The 21974-nt window shown below is 36.4% G+C and overlaps 2 protein-coding genes and 2 pseudogenes across 3 annotated transcripts in view; all 4 read left to right on the top strand.

The window, feature by feature from the left end:
- Window positions 1–8472: 8472 nt before the first annotated feature.
- Window positions 8473–10292, top strand: LOC101302706 (annotated as a pseudogene).
- Window positions 10293–11385: 1093 nt separating this feature from the next.
- Window positions 11386–15869, top strand: LOC101302407 (methionine aminopeptidase 1A-like). Its single transcript, XM_004308414.1, has 16 exons — window positions 11386–11441; window positions 11616–11666; window positions 11881–12042; window positions 12234–12309; window positions 12456–12503; window positions 12664–12708; window positions 12827–12926; window positions 13484–13535; window positions 13618–13659; window positions 13832–13893; window positions 13977–14075; window positions 14534–14607; window positions 14699–14768; window positions 14857–14935; window positions 15010–15097; window positions 15548–15869. Exons 1-16 carry the CDS (start codon window positions 11386–11388, stop codon window positions 15623–15625), a joined length of 1182 nt encoding a protein of 393 aa, XP_004308462.1. The 3' UTR covers window positions 15626–15869.
- Window positions 15870–20036: 4167 nt separating this feature from the next.
- On the top strand, window positions 20037–20969 carry LOC101302122 (probable pectinesterase/pectinesterase inhibitor 36-like). The gene is made up of 2 exons (XM_004308413.1): window positions 20037–20517; window positions 20659–20969. Exons 1-2 carry the CDS (start codon window positions 20037–20039, stop codon window positions 20967–20969), a joined length of 792 nt encoding a protein of 263 aa, XP_004308461.1.
- Window positions 20970–21218: 249 nt separating this feature from the next.
- Window positions 21219–21974, top strand: part of LOC101301830 — a 5069-nt pseudogene continuing 4313 nt past the window's right edge. The window contains exons 1-3 of the transcript XR_185337.1: window positions 21219–21367; window positions 21529–21579; window positions 21793–21954. The product of XR_185337.1 is annotated as a methionine aminopeptidase 1A-like (transcript). The remainder of the gene's footprint in view (window positions 21368–21528; window positions 21580–21792; window positions 21955–21974) is intronic.

Raw genomic sequence — 21974 nt, 5'->3', positions numbered from 1 at the left:
TTTATTATACTATCTTTATAATACATATTGGTTTTTTTCCGAATCTGAAAAGTAAAAAATTAGGTAAATGTCAAATCTCCATCTAACTTTTTTACCTACACTTCCATAAAAAAAACATTTTTACCTACACTTCTTAATTCATTTTTAATATATCTACCTTTCAAAAAAAATTCATTTATAACTATCTAACCTACACTTCTTAATTCATTTATAACTACCTTTCAACAAAAATTCCTACAAAACATCTGAAATGCAATCCTTTTTTTCCACCTTTGATGATCCATTACTTCATTTTTCATTTGTTCTCTTCATCTTCCCGTTTCTTTCCCATTTAACATACATTGTTCCCATGCTCCTATATTTTGGTGAGTTATTACTTATTTCTTTCCCATTTAACATACGGTGCATATATAATATATATGGTTTGGAGTTCTAAATCTCTAATTAACTAAGTTTTGTGCAGGAGTCTTTGTTAAGGAAATATAATGACTAGTGGAGGAAGTAGACGTGATCCTGCATGGGAGCACGGTGAACGAATCCCCGGCAACAAAAACGGTAGCATATGTAAATATTGTCGGATTACGATGAAAAGTGGTGGAGTGACACGCCTTAAATACCACCTCAGCGGCATGGATCCTGGAAACAATGTGCAACGGTGTGAGGCTGTTCCAATAGAAGTGAAGAATTTTATCAGATCCTTATTGATGAGTAAGCAAAAAGAAAAGACAAAAAAAACACATGTGATGGAAGAGGTTCGAGCAGAGCTTCGTGGAGAATTAATTGACTCACAAGATAATAGTGATGATGAAGTGTACCCCGATGAGGAAATGGGCCCTGAGGAACTCAGACATTATCGACAAGCAATTCGTGACTCTAAAGAAGCACAATGGAATAGAGAGCACCTCCACAAAATTCCTAACCGAGATGGGTCTAGTAGCGGCACACACATGCGACGAGCAACAAGTGTTAGAGAGTCACAACCAACACAACCATTAGCAGCAAATCTTAAAAGTTCTTTTCAAGCCCGTCAAAAGAATATCAAAGATTCCTTCTCTAAAGGTTCAATTAAGGAGATGATGGGTCGTTTCATCAGTAAGTTTTTTATTTATGATAATGTCCCTGCTGCGAAAGTAGCATCTCCTCATTTTGAAAATATGGTGATTGGAATCCACAGAGCAGGACAAGGAGTATTGCCCCCTACACCTTATGAGATAAGAAACAAGTATTTGGAAATGGAATTCAAAGACATTTCTGAATATGTTGACACACTCAAGGCAACATGGGAGACCTATGGATGCACGATCATGTGCGATGGATGGACAGGGCCAACTAGATTGTCCATCATAAATTTCATGGTCTACTCCAAAGGTACCACTGTTTTTCTCAGGTCTGTTGATTCTTCTAGTGAGAAGAAAGAGCATGAGTATATATACAAATTGTTGAAGGGAGTTATAAAGGAGGTTGGAGAGCGCAATATGGTTCAAGTGGTGACTGACAATGCTGCTAATTATGTCAAAGCTGGTAAGAAGTTAATGAAAAACCATAATGTTTATTGGACTTCTTGTGCAGCTCACTGCATCGATCTCATGTTCGAAGAAATGGGAAAGAAAGAGCAAATTTCTAAGGTGATTGATAAAGGTAAAATTATTTCAAAGTACGTTTACAATCATAATTTGTTGTTGACCAAGATGCGGGAGTTTTGCAAAGGAGAAATTATTCGGGCTGCACCAACTCGATTCGCAACAAACTTCATTTCCTTAGAAAGCTTGATGAAGAAGAAGGCGGGGTTGAAACATTTATTTACAAGTGAATGGTGGGAAGGCAGCAGTTTCAGCCGCACAGAACATGGACGCGTCGTTGAAAATATTGTACTTGATCAACAATTTTGGACTCAGGTGGAACAGGTTTGTCAAATATCTGAGCCCCTTTATAAAGTATTACGAATCGTAGACACAGAAGTATATCCAACCATGGGTGTCGTTTATGAGCTGATGCGCGTAGTGAAACAAGAGTTGGAATAAAAACATGGTGCAAAGTGGGTGGTAAAAATTATCAATGATCGGTGGTTTAAAACTTTATGACATGATTTGCATTCGGCAGGTATATGCTAAACCTGTTTTTTAAAATCTTTAATGATTAGATGTAGACGTATTTTACAGTTTTACACTTTTACTAATTGTTGTATATATTTAATGTAGGGTATTACTTAAATCCTCGATACAACTATAAACCAGGTGTCGGAGATAATTATAAGCTTCTTGAAGCTGTGCATAATGTTTTTGCAAAATTGGATCCTAACTGTCCAACAATAAGACAATTTGGAAAAGAGGTTATTTTTTAACACCTCTTGTTTGCAACTTATTTATTTTTAATTATGCTAATAAATGCTAATTATTTTTATATTATATGCGAAATATTTTAGCTTACATATTTTAAAGACGCAAGGTTAAATTTTGGAACACCAGCAGCCATTGCATCGAGAACAGAGATGTCTCCTAGTAAGTATATTATAAGTTTAAGTTTTTCATATGAGTCCACGTAATTACTCTATTGAGACTAACTTATGTATTTTTTTTCTTTTTTTTGATAGCCGACTGGTGGGTAATGTATGGGAGTAGTGCCCCAACTGTGAGAAAGTTAGCTATCAAAATATTATCACAAACGGCGTCAGCATCTGCGTGTGAGAGGAACTGGAGCACATTTGCACTAATCCATACTAAGCAGAGAAACAAGTTGGGATATAATCGCCTAGAGAAATTGGTTTTTTGCTATTACAACATGAAACTTAAACTTCGAGATAGAGAAGCAGCTCATTCTCATGTGGACCAAAAAGATCCATTGGATGTCTTTGATATTGGTACCGAGTTTGATGATGATGAAGAAAGAGATCAACTTTATGAATGGATAAGGCCGCTTCATCTAGATGACGAGGAACGGAATCCATCTCCTACAGTTGCTCGTGAAGCACGTGCGCAAGGAATAAATGTTGAACAAGTAATTCAAGAAGAGGTTATAGGGCCTGATAGAGAAACTATCGATGCATTAGTGGGTCGAGCTAATATTTTAATTTCCTCTCGTGGAGGGTCTCGTGACTCACATGTTCCTTCCATGATAAATGAGAGCTCTAGTAGCACCAGATCAGGAGGCTCATCAAGCATCAGAGGTGATGATAGTGGAGGTGATCACGGAGTTCAAGGTTACAGTGGAAATCAAGTTGATCAGATGAGTCCATTCACTTGTGAAACGCAATTCACACATGCAACACAAGATGGAGATCATGGAAGTAGGAGAGCAGGACCCGGCATTGGTGCTATAGGAAAAAATTATACACCAAGAGAAAGAGGCCAAGGAAGCATGTCAAGGCATGAAAATGATTCTTTATCTCCCTCTATTGACTCATTTGGTGTGAGAGGAAGCAATGATGGACCATACCCATACAGCCAAAATCTGGCAATGCCTTATCCAGCATATACCATGCCTTATGGGGTGCAATCAAGTGATAACTCATGGTCACAGTCGGAAGGACAATCTTCTAATAATTATGGTTATGGCCAAGGTCAAGCGATGCCCAATCCCTATTATAACTTCCAGTATGGAAATCCACAGTCAGCCCCCCTTGGCCCATATGGTTGGCATGTAAATCAATACATGCAAAACTACAAATGTGAGGTATCATTTAATGACTATTCTTCACAATACACTAAAGGCTCTGCACAGAGAGACGATACAGATAGTGAAAATTTTGTACCTCATAGGTCTTCTACGTGGTTTTAAAGTACTCATGTAATTCCATGTGAAATGTATCATATGTATATAAGGCGTGATGACCTAGCCTTCCTTTAGGTTTCCAGCCATAAAAAAAAAAAGAAAAAAGATGTTTAAAGTAAACTTGTAAGAATTATTAACAGTTCAGCACTAACATTTTCACCTTAACTTACCACAATTCCCTATAGATCAATGTTTATTCAAGGTTTTCATTTCAAATATAGTACATAATATAGAAAACAAACATCTCTTAAAGTTTGGTTTAACATTTCCTTGTTTTTCTTCAAATTTCTGTCAATTTTCTCATTTTTTTTACTGCAATCGATATTTCCCCGAAATTTCCGTCGAAATTTCCATATTTTGGAGGGTCGAAATTTCCCTAATCACCGAAATTTTCTTCCTTGTTCAGAACTGGGGAGGAAAATAAAAAATAAAGTTTTAGTTTTCTGCCTTAGTTAGAGTCTAAACAATTTCAGAAAACTATGAACACAAAAGAAATCAAGTCACAGCAAAAAACAACTCGAGATCATAACATAAAATATGGTAATCATAATCCCCAAAATATGCATATTAGTTTTCAATAACAGATCTTACCTGTATGGCAAAAGAATAGGTTATTGCTTAAGTTTCTTATTTGCAAAACCAAAATACTAAAAACCAAGATATCCTTGGAACAGTCAACACATGTATAGCAAGAAGAAAAGGTCCAGTTCACTGAATTCAGTTTTTAATATTTCATGATGCACTGTTTTACCTTTAAGAGCACAAGAGTCAATCCTTCTGTTGAAGATACAATTTTGTTCCAAAAATTAAAGACACAATTTTCCTAGTTCTATATCCAAATGATTCCAAAATAATATATTGACAGATTGATGTGTACAACATGCATCAAAATACTATCTTACAATCAAGAACTAGTGGTTATTACTCGTTAACTTTTAACAAAGCAAGCTAAGTTAAAACCAAACAAAGAGAACAACCTGTTCATCAACGAATTTCAATGAGCAAGATTATGAAAGTTGGGAGATCATCTTGTCAATGTCAACAATTCAAGATAAACGAATATATATGTAAGTATATATAACTCAATTATGACTCAAGAGCAGACAATTGAACATTCAGAAATCTCAAACAATTCCAAACATCAAGAATTCAATCAGCCACACTAAAGTAAGTTTCATCTGGACACCATCTACTCTAACTTAGATGCACGCTAGGAATGCCTCTAGTGTTCAATTGCTCAACCAACAAGAATCATATATACATGAAAGAAAATTTCGAATTTTGGGAACTAACCCAGTGTTCCTGCTGCGCTGTAGAATAATCAAAAGCAAGATAGACATATGCAGCGATTGGAGTTTATAAATCATAGTTCATATTAACTTGTCTCAGTAATGCGGAATCATATGATCAAAAAGATTTTTCTCTAGAAACCTAATTCCCAATTCTGGGAATACTGAAGAAGATGGCAACAGAGAACAACGACTTGAGGTCGTTTAATTGATTTGCGCATGCGCTAGTTGTGTGTGAATGTGAACCTTGGGCCTGAGAGCAAGCCTTGGTTTGGGTCTTAATTAAAAAACAAGGCTTACGTTTTAACAACATAATCACCTCCTTTTTTTTCTTTTTTTTATTTGTTTAGAATGAAATCGTACAAAACCCAATCTAGCAAACTGAAGTGGTTTATGAAATATGCAATCGGCTCTGATACCAATTGAAAGCGTAAATCTGAAACACTCAAATAATTGCATAAACACATCTATTGTACTCACAAGCACACAAATATATGCAAATATAGGGAAACGATATATCAATGAATAGAACTGAATGTGTACCTAAACTGATGAAGCCATCTCAAAATACCAATCTTCTGCACGTCTCTTTTGTTAGCTATCTTTCTATGGGGCAAGAACTGAATAGCTGATTACAAAGAGAGTACAGGGACCTAGTATTTATAGTGAAAGCATCCTAATACAAAGCCCTCCCATAAAAGGTCTTTATATCTCAATAATGGCTGCAATCACTTATATCTGTTTCAGTTGTCTTCTTTAGAACTTCCCACTACTATATTCACATAATGAATACATTTAACATGGAATACAAAATGCCTAATATCTCTAATTACTTACCCTGTTGTAAAATTAGTTGTTGTACTAAATATAAACTTGTAATTGTTCAAATTCAACTTACAAGATATTGATGTATAAGCATACAATTAGTTCATGTGCTAAAATAAGAAAGTGACTCTCGGGAGAAATGGCTACTGCCTCGCACATCAGCAGCAAACGATTAATTATTGATATTCTTACGTGAATTATCAGAGCAGATCGAAGACATGCATGACATGGACTGTAAGATGATTGGACTTTAATTTGGTCTGCTAGTTTCTTTGTCTAAGATGAAATTTACTAATTTAGTACGGCTACTATTTATTCTTTGAATGAATAGTGTTTGCATTTTGCAAGTTTATTTTGGTGACCAACTTAGTGTGCAGGCAGGGGTAAGGCTAGGATGTGTTAATGTATGTGATGCATCAATTTTTTCCTCAAGTTGTAAAAAGTGTCTTTAAAGTAGTAATATCAGTCCTTAAAGTTGTAATATGAGTTCTTAAAGTTGTAAAAAAAATTAGTTACAACATTTGTCCTCATGTGTCCTTAAAGAGGTAATTGAGTCCAAAAAGTTGTAAAATGAATCCTTAAAGTTGTAACAACTTTTTTAAAATCACTTTAAAATCATTTTAAGGACTCAATTACCACTTTAAACACACATTTTACCATTTTAAGCACACATGATGACTAATGTTATAACTTCAAAATTTTATAACGGGACTCATATTACAACTTCGAAGACTAATATAACTATTTTGATGACTCATTTTATAACTTTAGGACAAAATTGATGCATTACATGCATTAACATATTGTAGAATTTTTTGCATGTTAGAGTTCTATTGCTACAAGCATTTGATGACTGTGTTAAGCGATCATTGAACTTCTCAGATTCTCAAGTTACAATTATTAGTTGTGTGTATACGTCTTCTTAGGTTTAGCGAGACAGGAGTAGTTGCTATGCTTAGTGGCGACTTAAACCTTTTAGAACATAATGATTTATGCTTAATCTATATACCGGAATTTTTAGGTTGCATATCATATATATCTGACATGCAACCTAAAGAGCAACTTTTTCATAATTAACATACAAAGTAAAAAATTAATAGGTTGAGTTCAAGCGTATCAAACCAACACGAGCAACTTCATCTAGGCTAAAATAAATAGGGTTAAACCAATTGTCTTGTGTGATTGTCAAGGTTGGACACTTGGATGCATCTTCTATTAATAACTTCATATTATTGATTTCGAACCCATCTCTAATTTTTTTTTTGGACGAGGAACCCATCTCAAATAACTGTACATGTTTCTGTGTAATAGTCATGGGTGAACGCATTTACGCAAACTAGCTTCATATTATTGATTACAAACCCATCTGAAAAGTATATTTTCTTATATTAATATTATTTTTGGTCTTCTGTTACGACTTTAAAACAACTAATTATTTACATAGTGAAAAAGTCATGAATCGAAGACAACTTAAACGAAGGAGGAAAAAATCAGTGTGTGAATGATTCTTAAATTCATGTCTCCTTGGTTATTAAGTTAATGGTTCTAAAATCAATTTATGAAAATGAGTGAGATGGGATAGCATATTGTGTACAGAGATGATCAAATAGTTATCAGTGCCGGTTCATGTCCCTTTGGTTATCAGTGCCTTAACGATTATTAAATTTGTTGAAAATTTACAGAGATGATCTACACGTTAGTACTTAAAGACTAAACGGTGAAGATATACAAATTCAATTGAAAAGTGAGTCTAAAGTGAAAATCCACAACATAATAATAAATAAGGATCTCCTTAACCAAGGAAAACCGTATATGCATGTATATATATACACATACATGCATGGGAGATAATGAGCGTTACGTACTGATCGCGATCATCACCGATCAGTTCATCACTATGATTAAAACTTGTTTGTATTATATCGATCCACGGAGTCAGCAGAAGGCAGCACTATATAAACGTACGAGACTCTAACTAAACTCGATCGATCGGCAGTAAATTACAAAACATGCATTAATAGAAAAGTATACGTATCTGTATGTTTAGAACACTGGCACGTACGTACTACTCTTACTCAGTTACTTGCCAAATCAATATCATCACTACCCCCGCTGGAATGGTTTTCCTGACACGTTTGTTTCAGGTCCCTTACTTCTATCTCTAACACGAGTCATATATACTTCATAACAAGAGCATATTTACTCTATCTCTGCGAACAGATGCAAAAAGCTAGAAAGAAAATCAGGAAACAATATATACAATATATGCATAACTGAATTTGGAAGTGGCTCATCATTTCTAAATAAGTCTATACCTTTACATAAATATTGCCACTCACCAACTAAGAACTGTTTCCATTACTCACTCATCAAACTCAAAGCAGCAGAGTAGTACTACTACCTCCATCTCAACACCAATCTCACTTGGCTAGCTAGCTTACACTACCAGTAGCTACATACACGTGTTTTCTTCCCCCGACTCTGTCTATAAATCCATGCACAGCACCTCGATCCTGCAATTCATTCAAGCTCTCCCTGGTTCATGCATTTCACCACTCTTCCCTAGCTAGCTAGCATTAACTCACCAAAAATGTCCACCTCTGTTACCACGTTCCTCCTCCTCCTGCTATCCATCACCATGGCTTCTTCCACATCCTGCTTCCAAGATCCGAAACCGGTTCAACTGGCCCTAGATGGCGTTCTTCAAGCCACCAATGTGGTCCGTACCTCTATGGACCGGCTACATGTGTTGGCAAGCTCTGAATCGGATTCTTCTGGCAGTGACGTGGCTCTGATGGACTGTGAAAGACTATATGATGAGAGTGTGCCGAGGCTGACTGAGTTGATATCCGGCGAGGGTAACTATACCGAAGAAGATGCTCGGACATGGCTCAGCGGTGTGCTTGCTAACCATAGGAGTTGTTGGGATAGCTTGGAAAAGAAGGGTGTTGTTAAGAATACTAGTGGTGCTCAACAGTATAGGGCGGTGGCACAAAACTTGACCGTGGTGCTTGGTGAAGCTCTTGCTCTGTATGGGAAGAGTACTATGACTACTGATGAGGCAATGAGTAAGTAGTACGTTGATCGTAAATTTTAGCCAATAGGTGATATTAATTTAAATCTTACATTACGAATATGTTGTGTTACATTATCATGACTTTAATTTTTGCATTAGTAGTTTTTGTAATTTATGGTTTAATATAATGTAGAAGTGCGGCATGGACAAACTTCCAATGCAAAGCCATATGGAGGGCTTTTAGCATCGTGGAGTCCGGCAAGATCCAGGGCTGACTTTGTGGTGGCAAAAGATGGTTCAGGCACTCACACAACAATTAACCATGCCGTGGCTGCACTTGCTAGAATGGGCGACAGACGACCTCCAAGGGCCATAATCTATGTGAAATCCGGCGTCTACAATGAGAAGGTAGAAATCGGTGGACACATGAAGAATGTGATGCTTGTTGGGGATGGCATGGACAGAACTGTAATCACGGTAGCCGCAGTGTCGTCGATGGTGACACCACCTTGACCTCAGCCACATTTGGTTAGTTTGATCCCAAATTAGATTTATATCTGTCATTAGCTAGTACAACTCTCTTTTATCTGCATGCACTAGCGAATTTTTAAGAATTAGAACAATAATATAAGCTAGAATGTGCATCAATATATAGTACAATGACGCTGAAACAATCACTTGTAATGTTGTCATTTTTTGCAGGTGTCTCAGGGGATGGTTTTTGGGCGAGGGACATAACGTTTGAGAATACAGCCGGTCCACAAAAGCACCAAGCAGTGGCATTGAGGGTTAGCTCCGACCTGGCAGTGTTTTACCGATGTAGCATCAAGGGATACCAAGACAGTCTCTACGCCCACTCCCTAAGGCAATTCTACCGTGACAGTCACATATACGGCACCATCGATTTCATATTTGGTGACGCCTCTGTCGTGCTACAAAATTGCGACATTTTAGTGAGGAGGCCATTGGGGCACCAATCCAACATGATCACTGCTCAAGGACGTGACAACCCGGCAGAGAACACGGGCAATGTTATTCACGGTTGTCGCGTTAGGCCTGCGAGGGAGTTTGAGGGGGTTAAGGGTTCGTTTAAGACTTACCTTGATCGGCCATGGCATAAATACTCGAGGACAGTGTTCTTAAAGACTGATTTGGATGGTTTGGTTGATCCAAAGGGGTGGACGGAATGGAGAGGTAGTTTTGCAATTTCAACACTGTATTATGGGGAGTATATGAATGTAGGGCAGGGTGCCTCAACTGATAAGAGGGTTAGATGGCCTAGTTTTCATGTGCTTAATAGTCCTCGGGAGGTCAGCCCTTACTCAATTAGCCATTTCATTCAAGGAGAGTCATGGATTCTAGGGACCGGTGTGCCGGTTTGGCTTGGAATATAATCATTGGTAAATAAACTTTGTCATACAAAAAGAAAAAAAAAACTTTGTAATACCATATTATGGTAGTATATATGTACTATAACCTCTTTGCATATATTAGCCGTTTTTTCTTTTATATGAGAAGAGCAAAGATTAGCAATTGTTTAATTTTTAAGAGAAATATTATTTGTAACTCTCACAATTTTCTTTATCAAGAGATTAAATGCATTAAGAAGGAGACACAACACTACAAAACTATTACCACTCACTACTATCAGAAGAATCAACTCATACAAATTTAACTTGCACAGATTATATATTGACCATATGTAAATAAATTCAGTCAATATCAAGGAACCAAATTGAATACCACAACGTTTCAACGTTGACTCGTTGTCGTTGATCATACTAAAACTAAAGATATCGTGTGAATTTGTAAAATTACTATAACACACTCAATTGAATAACCCTTACATTTGTTAGTATAATATATTCACTTGATTTTATTTTGGATAAAGTCAAAAGTAAATGTAAAGAAAAGGATATGAAGAGAGAATTTGTGTTCTTCTGTGAAAGCATGTAAAGAAAAGATTAAATATTGTGGTTCATACACTTGCTAGATCGACATTAATTTTGCCAGAAGCTATGTATTGTAAGGAATTTGACTCATAGTGGTTGTTAGATTTGGTTTATGTTAACTAGTTAGGTAAAGACTTTGATGAGTTTCTCTATTGTGATTTTAATCTCGGTTTGTTGTAATTTGCTTATTTTAATAAGGGTCAGATTTGTTGTATACACCTGGATCATTTTCTCTATTGAAATATTGCTTCAATAAAAAAAAGTCAAAAGTGAATGCATGTCTTAAACAAAAAAACAAAAAATTCTCTATTAATTATTGACACAGTTGTTTCCATTTTTGGTTTCTTTTTTGACAGAGTTTCTATTTTCAAATTTCTCTATAATAAATGTAGAAAATTGATAATTTGTATAAATAGAGAAATCTCCAACTGATTTCCCTCTCAACCCAAAACCCTAGCCCCTCCTCCTCTTCTCTGTCACTGAAATCAGACCAAATTGACCTCTCGCAGCTCGCCGGAGCCCACTGAATGCGATCATGGCCGACGTCGCTACCCTCTCCTGTGCTCGCTGCAGCAAACCCGCCAATCTTCAGTACGTTAATTTCTCACTCTCAAATTTTTCTTTCAATTTCGCAACACGAAGATGTAATCTTTATGATTCTTTTGATTAACGAAGCAATAATTACTTGACTCTGAGAATTCTTGAATGTTTATGGCTTTAAAAGATTGGAACTTGTTGAATTCAGCTTTGATTTTGATATTACAGGTGCCCCAAGTGTGTGGAGTTGAAGCTTCCTCGTGAAGCTGCTGCTTTCTGGTGCGTGATGATTTCATTCTTTGTGTTAATAATGGATTATTAGAAATTATAGCGAGTTGCGCTTTTCGAGTTTAGGTTGATCAGGATTTAGAGTTCATTAGTAGTTTGATTAAGACAAGAATCTTAGACAAGAATCGATAGCGTATGTTGCTGTAAGTTTGAAAATGATCTTTGAGTTTGTCTGATTATGAAGATTTGGAACCTCTGTTATCAGCACACAGGATTGTTTTAAGGCATCGTGGAGCTCGCATAAATCAGTACATGTAAAGGCGAAGCAGTCTGATGGGACGGGGAATACGGAGAATGAAGGCTGGCTATATTGTATGAAGAAAGGACAGAGTCGATCTCCGAAACTTCCTTATTTTGAATGGACTGGGTATGTTTCTGTGATTTTGCCTGCCCTTTTGTTAGTGTTAAGTATGATTGATGGGCTTGACTCTTGGCATTCTTTGACTCGTGGTTTGGAAATTTACGTTTCATGGCTATGCTTGTGGCATCATGTAAAATGCTATAAATCACACGAATTGATCATCATATGGAGTTTCTGAAGTTATCTCTCTTGTGCAGGACATTGAGGCCATATCCTATATCTAGTAAGCGTGTGGTACCTTCTCATATTGATCTACCTGATTGGGCAGCTGATGTAAGTTTCAGAATCATTTCTATGTATTCCTCATGGTCAATTTCCCTAGATGCATTGCTGATCTGATTGGTAGTTAGATGCTACATTATGTTGCTACTTCTAGATGCAAATACGCCATCATGATTTTGACCTTCCAAAACTTGCAGGGAATCCCAAAAGAGGAGCCTAGTAGTGACCTCCAGCGAATTGTTGAGGTAAAAATGTACTTGATAACCTCATATATATATATATACACACATATATCATATCTTAGGTATAGGTTGATGTGCTATCAGGTTAGTATTTTTCTGCTCTCTTTGTTTTTTTTTTTCTTTTCTTTATTTCCAAGTACGTAATGATGTATTCGTTTTGCAGATCAAGACTCCAGATCAAATTGAGAGGATGCGAGAAACTTGTCGAGTAAGTTCCAAGTGATTATTTCTTATTTTCTTCCGTGATCATTAAGCATCAATGTGAACTCTTCACTATATTGTCTGCTTAATTTTTACTTATACTGTGGCGTTCTTCTTGTTGTCAGATTGCAAGAGAGGTTTTGGATGCAGCTGCTCGTGTCATACGGCCTGGTATCACGACTGATGAAATTGATAGGGTGGTCCATGATGCTACTATAGCTGCAGGTATATAATAGGCTTTCACCATATTACTTACAGTGCCAAAACTAGTTGTCTTCTTCAAGTCTTATATGCTCTTTAGTATTATTGATTTCACAGTTTATTTACTAGTTCAGTTCCATAGTTTATATTCATACTAGAGGGATGTGGATAACATGGGAATTACTTGGAACTTATTCCATAAAATGTAGAGAAAATTGCTGAATTTTTAAAATTTTTTTTTAAAATTTCTGATGTTTTTCTTATATTTGTGAATTGGCCATTTTGTTCTTCGATTTCCAAATAATTTGGTTCAGATGTTTTTTTTAATATTTGAGGGATATTTGGTAAAAAAAAAAAGAAAAGAAATTCTGTTTTGGTTGACAAACTTGTCTCTTAATAACAGTATAGATAATTTAATGTCTAATTTTGATCATGTTAGTTTTATGCTTTGCTATTAATTATAACATATATAGCTATATGACTATATATATAATATATATTTAACTTCTATGCTTTTTAGTGATCAGCTTTTATGTGGCCGAATCTTGTTCGTCTGGTTGTCTGACTTTAACTTACTGCAGGCGGATATCCATCTCCCCTCAATTATCATTTTTTCCCAAAGTCTTGCTGCACGTAGGTATCTTTTCATGTACATTTTCTTATTTATTTTTGAGATTGTACAATATTGTTCAAATAATTGTGCTTCCATCTACAGGTCAGTCAATGAAGTAATTTGCCATGGGATTCCTGATGCCAGGTATAATTTTTTGTTATGTGCTCTTTTTCGTTCGGTCTTTGAAGTTTGAACTAGTGATCCCCTTTATCCTGAAAATTGCTTCTAGAAGACTACAAGACAAGAATTTAGAGGCATTTGTCTATATTGTTTATCCTTTTTGTTCTATTTCATTTGACTGAAACATCTGTTCCAGGAAATTAGAAGATGGTGATATCGTCAATGTTGACGTAACTGTGTATTACAAAGGCGTCCATGGTAATTCTTGCTCTCCACATTTAACATGTGGTTCAAAATTATCTTAATGTTTTTGCTTGACCAATTGTTACCTCATAATACAGGTGATCTCAATGATACGTACTTTGTGGGAAATGTTGATGAAGAGTCTCGACGGCTAGTACAGTGTACTTACGAGTGCTTGGAAAAAGCAATAGCCATTGGTATGCATTACAGTGCAACTATTTGGTACATTGATCTATCAGTTGGGTTGGGATCCTCAAGTAAAATTTACAATTGTTCCATGATGGATTTTGATATTGGGGGTTCTGTTATCTGTCATGCCGGATATGTAACAGATCCAAGAAAACACAGCTCAAGTTTATTACTCCTTTCCTCATGTGTCTCCTATTCATTTATGCTTTTGATATTTATTATTTTCTGATATTGCATGTATACTTATTTGGTGCCGTGGAAATTGCAATGCAATAATTCTTGAATTATCTTTGTGGTTGTTTTTGCTTAAGTTTGTATAGGCAAACTGTAGATTCTAGTGATAACTGATTGTGTCGGAGAACTCAACCTATTTATTTGTAATTGGGAGTGTGCAACAGTGTACTATCAAGTATTTTGTGGGTTTGAAAGCATACCACCTTATTCGTGAATCTTTTTTCAAGTGCAGTAAAACCTGGAGTTAGATTTCGTGAAGTTGGAGAAGTCATTAATCGCCATGCTACTATGGCAGGATTCTCTGTGGTAATTTGCAGCTTGTATTTAGATTTGCACAATACTTTCATTTTTAAGTCCATCAGATAGAATTTGAGCAAATCTTGTATTGGACCAACAGGTGAAATCATATTGTGGTCATGGTATAGGGGAGCTCTTTCATTGTGCACCAAATATTCCTCACTATGCAAGTATGTTCCATTAAGCAGCTTCTGTATCTAAGGATTGTTTTTCTTCTTCTTCTTCTTTTAATGCATTGCTTATCTTTAATCCAAGCAGGAAATAAAGCAGTTGGAGTGATGAAAGCTGGGCAAACTTTCACGATTGAACCGATGATCAATGCAGGTACTTTTGGAAAGTTGTTTATGTGATATTGAATAGCTTTTTGGTTGCTGGGTACACCTTATTAAATTTGAACTAATTATCAATTAGGGGTTTGCGTGATCGAATGTGGCCTGATGGATGGACTGCTGTTACCGCAGATGGGAAACGAAGTGCTCAATTCGAGCACACACTTCTGGTAACTGTGTACTTCCTTTTATTATGTTATGTTGGTAACTTGTTTGCAACTTCTCTAGCTGCCATTTCTCTGACTGTCAGAAGGACATTCTTGTTGGTTTTCTGTGCATTTGTGTATATTCCTTAGTTTGATCTGTATTTGGATTGTTATTTTATTATTCTTCGTAACTGTTTCTTCTAGTAATATGGGTATAGTGGCATGCTAGCGTTAGAACTTCAAGTGTGTCTGAGATGACGAGAAAGTAGCTTAAGCTGGTCTATTCGTATTGTCTTAAATCAAGTATGCTGTTTTATTTATCTACGTTGAATTAGAATACCATTGAGATTTAGTTAGGTTAGATGTCATCATGATAGCTCATCTGCTAATGAATCCTGCTTATTTGTCTGGGGAATCAGGCTACAGTGGTTTATATGTAATTCCTTTATCTTCCTTTTTCCCCTTAATTTATAGGTGACAGAGACTGGAGTTGAAGTTCTTACAGCACGGTTGCCTTCATCACCAAAAGTGTACCCTTGGTTAGAAGTATGATCACTGCCTATTTCGTTGAAGCTGCAACAGAGGGGTTCTCTTATGACAGGCAATACAGGAGTAAACAAATGTTGTGTTTTTGTTTTTGTAACTTCCAATATTAAATTTTGGCTAAAGAATGTTTTTTCATTTTGGCTATTTTAGAAAAGCATGGCTGAAATGTCAAACAGGACAACTGTGTGTTTGGTTCATGACATGCTTGATCAACAGCGCTGAGATTTAAATTTAAATCTCACTAGAGTTACCTGTTGTATTCGTTGTTGGGCTATTTGATGTTGGTTGAGAAGCCAAATAGTTAAAGACAATTGCTTTTTATGATTCTAATTCAATATCTATTAGATAGTTGATTTTTATTTTTTTTTATTTTTTATTTTTTCCAGAATCCTGTAAGAATACATTAGCATCTTAATAAATTACTATTCTTTATGTGCTATTTACACAACTCGATGATTAGTATTAAGATATAGGAATATTGTAAACATGGACATGTGCTTATGAATAAAGAAGAATAGACTATCTAATCTAGCTTGAACCTCATTTTCCAAGAATAACAATCACAAGTTAACAGCTCAAATTCTTGTTTGTTTCATTTTTCTTCTGATCACTTCCTTTCTTCTTCCCCTGTGATCTTCCTGTTTCCTGCATGACCGATAAACCAAGGCTCTGGAGTTGGTGGGTGGAGCTTTTCTCTCTTCATTTCTGTCTGTTTTGTTTGCCAGACTTGCCTCTCGTCAAGTAGTTGACTTCATCTCCAAACAGAAAGTCAACTATGGATTGCTCAGGAAGTTAAAGATGAAGCTGCTTTCTGTGAATTCAGTGCTCGATGATGCAGAGGAGAAGCGATTCAGAAACCCGAATGGGAGGGAGTGGCTTGACGAGCTTAAACATGCTTTGTATGTTGCAGGGGACTTGCTCGATGAGATCACTACCGAAGCTCTAGGTAGTCAGGTACACGATCTCAGCTCTACTAATTCAACATTTGAATTTGACAAATCTATGGAGCACAAGTTATTGGAGACCCTCGAGAGATTAGAACTTATTATGAAGGAACAAGATGAGATTGGTTTGAAAGAGAGTTTTAAGGATAAACCACAACCAGCAAGATCACTTGAAGTTTCTTCTCTGGTAAATGATTTTGATGTGTATGGAAGGGAGGAGGACAAGAAGTTCATCATTAACTTGCTGTTGTCGGATAATGCAACCGATGATAAGTTGAGTGTGGTTCCTGTTGTGGGAATGGGTGGAAATAGTCCAAGTAGTTGCCTTTTTAACGAGGACTCTTAAGTTCAGGACTAGTTAAAGGCTTTTCGGTTTATCTCACTTTTCGATCTTATATCCACATCTAGACCGTTCAGTTTATAGGTATTTATGAGTAGATTATTTCTGCAAATTTTCAGCCATATTGAAAATCGTTAAGACTTATAAGTGTGATTTATCAATTATGAACTTGAACGGTTCATGTTTAACAGATTTGGTTTGTCCATTAATTTGATCTAGTTTGTTACCTTAACGATCATTGATTTGGCTGAAAAATTGTAGGGTTGATCTACGCATATAGACCTAAAAATTGAACGGATGAGATGCCAATATGTGATCGAAAAATATGTCTTTTAAACCATAAATCGAAAAGTCATCAACTAGTCCTGAACTTAAGAGTCTTCACTAAAAGGGTTCTCTTGGTCAAGTTATTCTGTTGATTGGAGAAAATTAAGAAAGAGAAAGAAGGACTTGATGGATAAACTTGATTTCTCAAATGGCAATTAAATATTTTGTAAAAGAAAATGGTAATTATTTATCAAAAATGATTGGATATGTACCATGAGTAGTAGTCCAGGACTAAGCCGATGGGAATACCATAATGTTTTAGTCATGACCTTAGTTGGCAATAGCTAGGAACAACTATACTGTTCATGTTGAAAATCAAGGCTTAACCAATTAAACACCATCGACGTACAAATATATAATGATCGAATTTGAAGACGACGTTCAATAATTTCATTTCTAAAGGATTTATATATGATTCTATCGCAAGCTAGCTACAATTCTATATATATTCGTGTCTATCCGGTCAGTCTTGGTCATCATCATCATAACTATTTGCTGGTAGCTGTTGTCGCAATGATATGAACATATTCCATCTGAATCTGTTCTTCAATTATTTTAGCGAGTCCTCGAATGCTAAACTTAGATCCCCTACTTCCACCTAAAAAGAACTCTGTTAACCATTTTTCAAATTGATTGTATTTGATCACTAGCCTAGGATTGTTGTCGTTAATTTGTTTAATATATGTATCTTTTGGGTTGGAAGAATTGAAGAAGATTACGTAAACCCTTAGCTAGTTTTGCTTTCATTTCCGGAAATCCAAAAGTGAAGTTTTGAACCGGAGAAGTCTGATCTAACTTTCTGCGTTCGACTAATTTGGTACCAAGGAAAAGAAAAGAGACATCATCATTTTCAAATTATTACACCAGATATGCGACCATCATATATTGCTGTCATATATAATAAATCTGGTTGTTATTTTAAGGTTTGACTTAATTGGAGCTCTAACTAAAAGAAATCAAAGCTTTCGAGCAGAGACTGCAGATGATGATCATTCAAACACGACTGTGGCAATTATCGCTTGGTTGAGAACCCAAAACAAGCTAGGTAGTAGATCACCAGCAAAAAATCAAATTTGTTGACTTTGACTTCTAAAACTATCAAAATCAGAAATGTTTCATACAAACAGTGTCATAGACTTAGATCGAGTTGCTTGTATTCTAGTCATCAAGTTTATCTTCATTCAAATATGTAGATAGATCAAAAACCTAATTAGTTTTTTGTGTGTGTAGACTTTAAACATAAAATGATCAAATAAGTCTTGATCCTTCCATCCTTTTTCTTTTGATAATAGTCTTCATGTAGTAATTGTACGTGATATGTCATTCTAGAACTCAAGGATATGAAAGCCGTTCGATTTATTCTTTGCGTGACAGGTGATTATGTTACACATATACGAGTTTCATGCTGTTTCATGCATTGTTTTATATTTTAATATATAATTTTCCACCTGTTTTTTTCCTCTATTTTTCTATAAACATTTGTTGCGCGCATGTAGAGGTGGTGCACGCTTTATATCCCATTTATCAAGCTGCATGATAAATCATGTTCACTTTTCCTGCTGTTTGTGCATCTGTTGTATATTTAAACTCGAAGAATTGAACTTCGAATACTTGTTTGTTTATCATGTGGATTTTATATTGTTGATTCCACTTTATAAAAGTGTTAGTTTCATAAAAGTGTTAGTTTTGATCACCATATATACAGAGAATATATTTACAAATAGTGAATCCTAGTAGTATTTGTAGTTGTAAGTAACCAGGTAGGGATTATGGATTGACACCAAAATGGTAGAATGCAAGGGGGGTTTCGGGAATCATCAAAGTAATTAGAACATATTGATCATTTATAAGCATACAGTTAGTTAGTTCATGTGCTAAAATAAGAAAGTGACTCTCGGGAGAAATGGCTACTGCCTCGCACATCAGCAGCAAACGATTGATTATTGATATTCTTACGTGAATTATCGGAGCAGATCAAAGACATGGACTGTAAGATGATTGGACTTTAACTTGGTCTGCTAGTTTCTTTGTCTAAGATGAAATTTACTAATTTAGTACGTCTACTATTTATTCTTTGAACGAATAATGTTTGCATTTTGCGAGTTTATTTTGGTGACCAACTTAGTGTGCAGGCATGGTGACCAACTTAATGAGTAATGAGCGTTACGTACTGATCTCGATCATCACCGATTAGTTCATCACTATGATTAAAACTTGTTTGTATTATATCGATCCATGGAGTCAGCAGAAGGCAACACTATATAAACGTATGAGACTCTAACTAAACTCGATCGATCGGCAGTAAATTACAAAACATGCATTAATAGAAAAGTATACGTATGTGCATGTTTAGAACACTGGCACGTAGTACTACTCTTACTTGCCAAATCAATATCATCACTACCCGCTGGAATGGTTTTCCTGACACACGTTTGTTTCAGGTCCCTTACTTCTATCTCTAACACGAGTCATATATACTTCATAACAAGAGCATATTTACTCTATCTCTGCGAACAGATACAAAAAGCTAGAAAGAAAATCAGGAAACAATATATACAATATATGCATAACTGAATTTGGAAGTGGCTCATCATTTACAAAGGAAATCAGCACCAATTAATCTCACTTGGCTAGCTAGCTTATACAACACCAGTAGCTACATACACGTGTTTTCTTCTTCCCCCCACCCCTCCCCGACTGTCTCTATAAATCCACACCACCTCGATCCTGCAACTCATTCAAGCTCTCCTGCAGGCTCATGCATTTCACCACTTTTCCCTAGCTAGCTAGCATTAACTCACCAAAAATGTCCACCTCTGTTACCACCTTCCTCCTCCTCCTGCTATCCATCACCATGGCTTCTTCCACATCCTGCTTCCAAGATCCGAAACCGGTTCAACTGGCCCTAGATAGCGTTCTTCAAGCCACCAATGTGGTCTGTACCTCGATGGACCGGGTACATGTGTTGGCAAGCTCTGAATCGGATTCTTCTGGCCGTGACGTGGCTCTGATGGACTGTGAAAGACTATATGATGAGAGTGTGCCGAGGCTGATGACTGAGTTGATATCCGGCGAGGGTAATTATACCGGAGAAGATGCTCGGACATGGCTCAGCGGTGTGCTTGCTAACCATAGGAGTTGTTGGGATAGCTTGGAAGAGAACGGTGTTGTTAAGAATACTAGTGGTGCTCAACTGTATAGTGCGGTGGCACAAAACTTGACCGTGGTGCTTGGTGAAGCTCTTGCTCTGTATGGGAAGAGTACTATGACTACTGATGAGGCAATGAGTAAGTAGTACGTTGATCGTAAATTTTAGCCAATAGGTGATATTAATTTGAATTTTACATTACAAATATTTTGTGTTACATTATCATGACTTTAATTTTTGCATTAGTAGTTTTTGCAATTTATGGTTTAATATAATGTAGAAGTGCGGCATGGACAAAACTCCAATGCAAGGCCATATGGAGGGCTTTTAGCATCGTGGAGTCCGGCAAGATCCAGAGCTGACTTTGTGGTGGCAAAAGATGGTTCACGCACTCACACAACAATTAACCATGCCGTGGCTGCACTTGCTAGAATGGGCGACAGACGACCTCCAAGAGCCATAATCTATGTGAAATCCGGCGTCTACAATGAGAAGGTAGAAATCGGTGGACACATGAAGAATGTGATGGGATGGCATGGACAGAACTGTAATCAGGTAGCCGCAGTGTCGTTGATGGTGACACCACCTTGACCTCAGCCACATTTGGTTAATTAGTTTGATCCCAAATTAGATTTATATCTGTCATAAATAAATAAAAAAAAGTCAAAAGTGAATACATGTCTTAAACAAACAAAAAAAAAATCTCTATTAATTATTGACACAGTTGTTTCCATTTTTGGTTTCTTTTTTGACAGAGTTTCTATTTTCAAATTTCTCCATAATAAATGTAGAAATTGATAATTTGTATAAATAGAGAAATCTCCAACTGATTTCCCTCTCAACCCAAAACCCTAGCCCCTCCTCCTCTTCTCTGTCACTGAAATCAGACCAAATTGACCTCTCGCAGCTCGCCGGAGCCCACTGAATGCGATCATGGCCGACGTCGCTACCCTCTCCTGTGCTCGCTGCAGCAAACCCGCCAATCTTCAGTACGTTAATTTCTCACTCTCAAATTTTTCTTTCAATTTCGCAACACAAAGATGTAATCTTTATGATTCTTTCGATTAATACTGACTCTGAGAATTCTTGAATGTTTATGGTTTAAAAAGATTGGAACTTGTTGAATTAAGCTTTGATTTTGATATTACAGGTGCCCCAAGTGTGTGGAGTTGAAGCTTCCTCGTGAAGCTGCTGCTTTCTGGTGCGTGATGATTTCATTCTTTGTGCTAATAATGGATTATTAGAAATTATAGCGAGTTGCGCTTTTCGAGTTTAGGTTATCAGGATTTAGAGTTCATTAGTAGTTTGATTAAGACAAGAATCTTAGACAAGAATCGATAGCGTATGTTGCTGTAAGTTTGAAAATGATCTTTGAGTTTGTCTGATTATGAAGATTTGGAACCTCTGTTATCAGCACTCAGGATTGTTTTAAGGCGTCGTGGAGCTCGCATAAATCGGTACATGTAAAGGCGAAGCAGTCAGATGGGACGGGGAGTGCGGAGAATGAAGGCTGGCTATATTGTATGAAGAAAGGACAGAATCGATCTCCGAAACTTCCTTATTTTGAATGGACTGGGTACGTTTCTGTGATTTTTT

Source organism: Fragaria vesca, linkage group LG7 (assembly GCF_000184155.1).
Source record: "Fragaria vesca subsp. vesca linkage group LG7, FraVesHawaii_1.0, whole genome shotgun sequence".
In the NCBI taxonomy this organism is placed as follows: Eukaryota; Viridiplantae; Streptophyta; class Magnoliopsida; order Rosales; family Rosaceae; genus Fragaria; species Fragaria vesca.
This window is presented reverse-complemented; position numbering and strand designations above follow the sequence as displayed.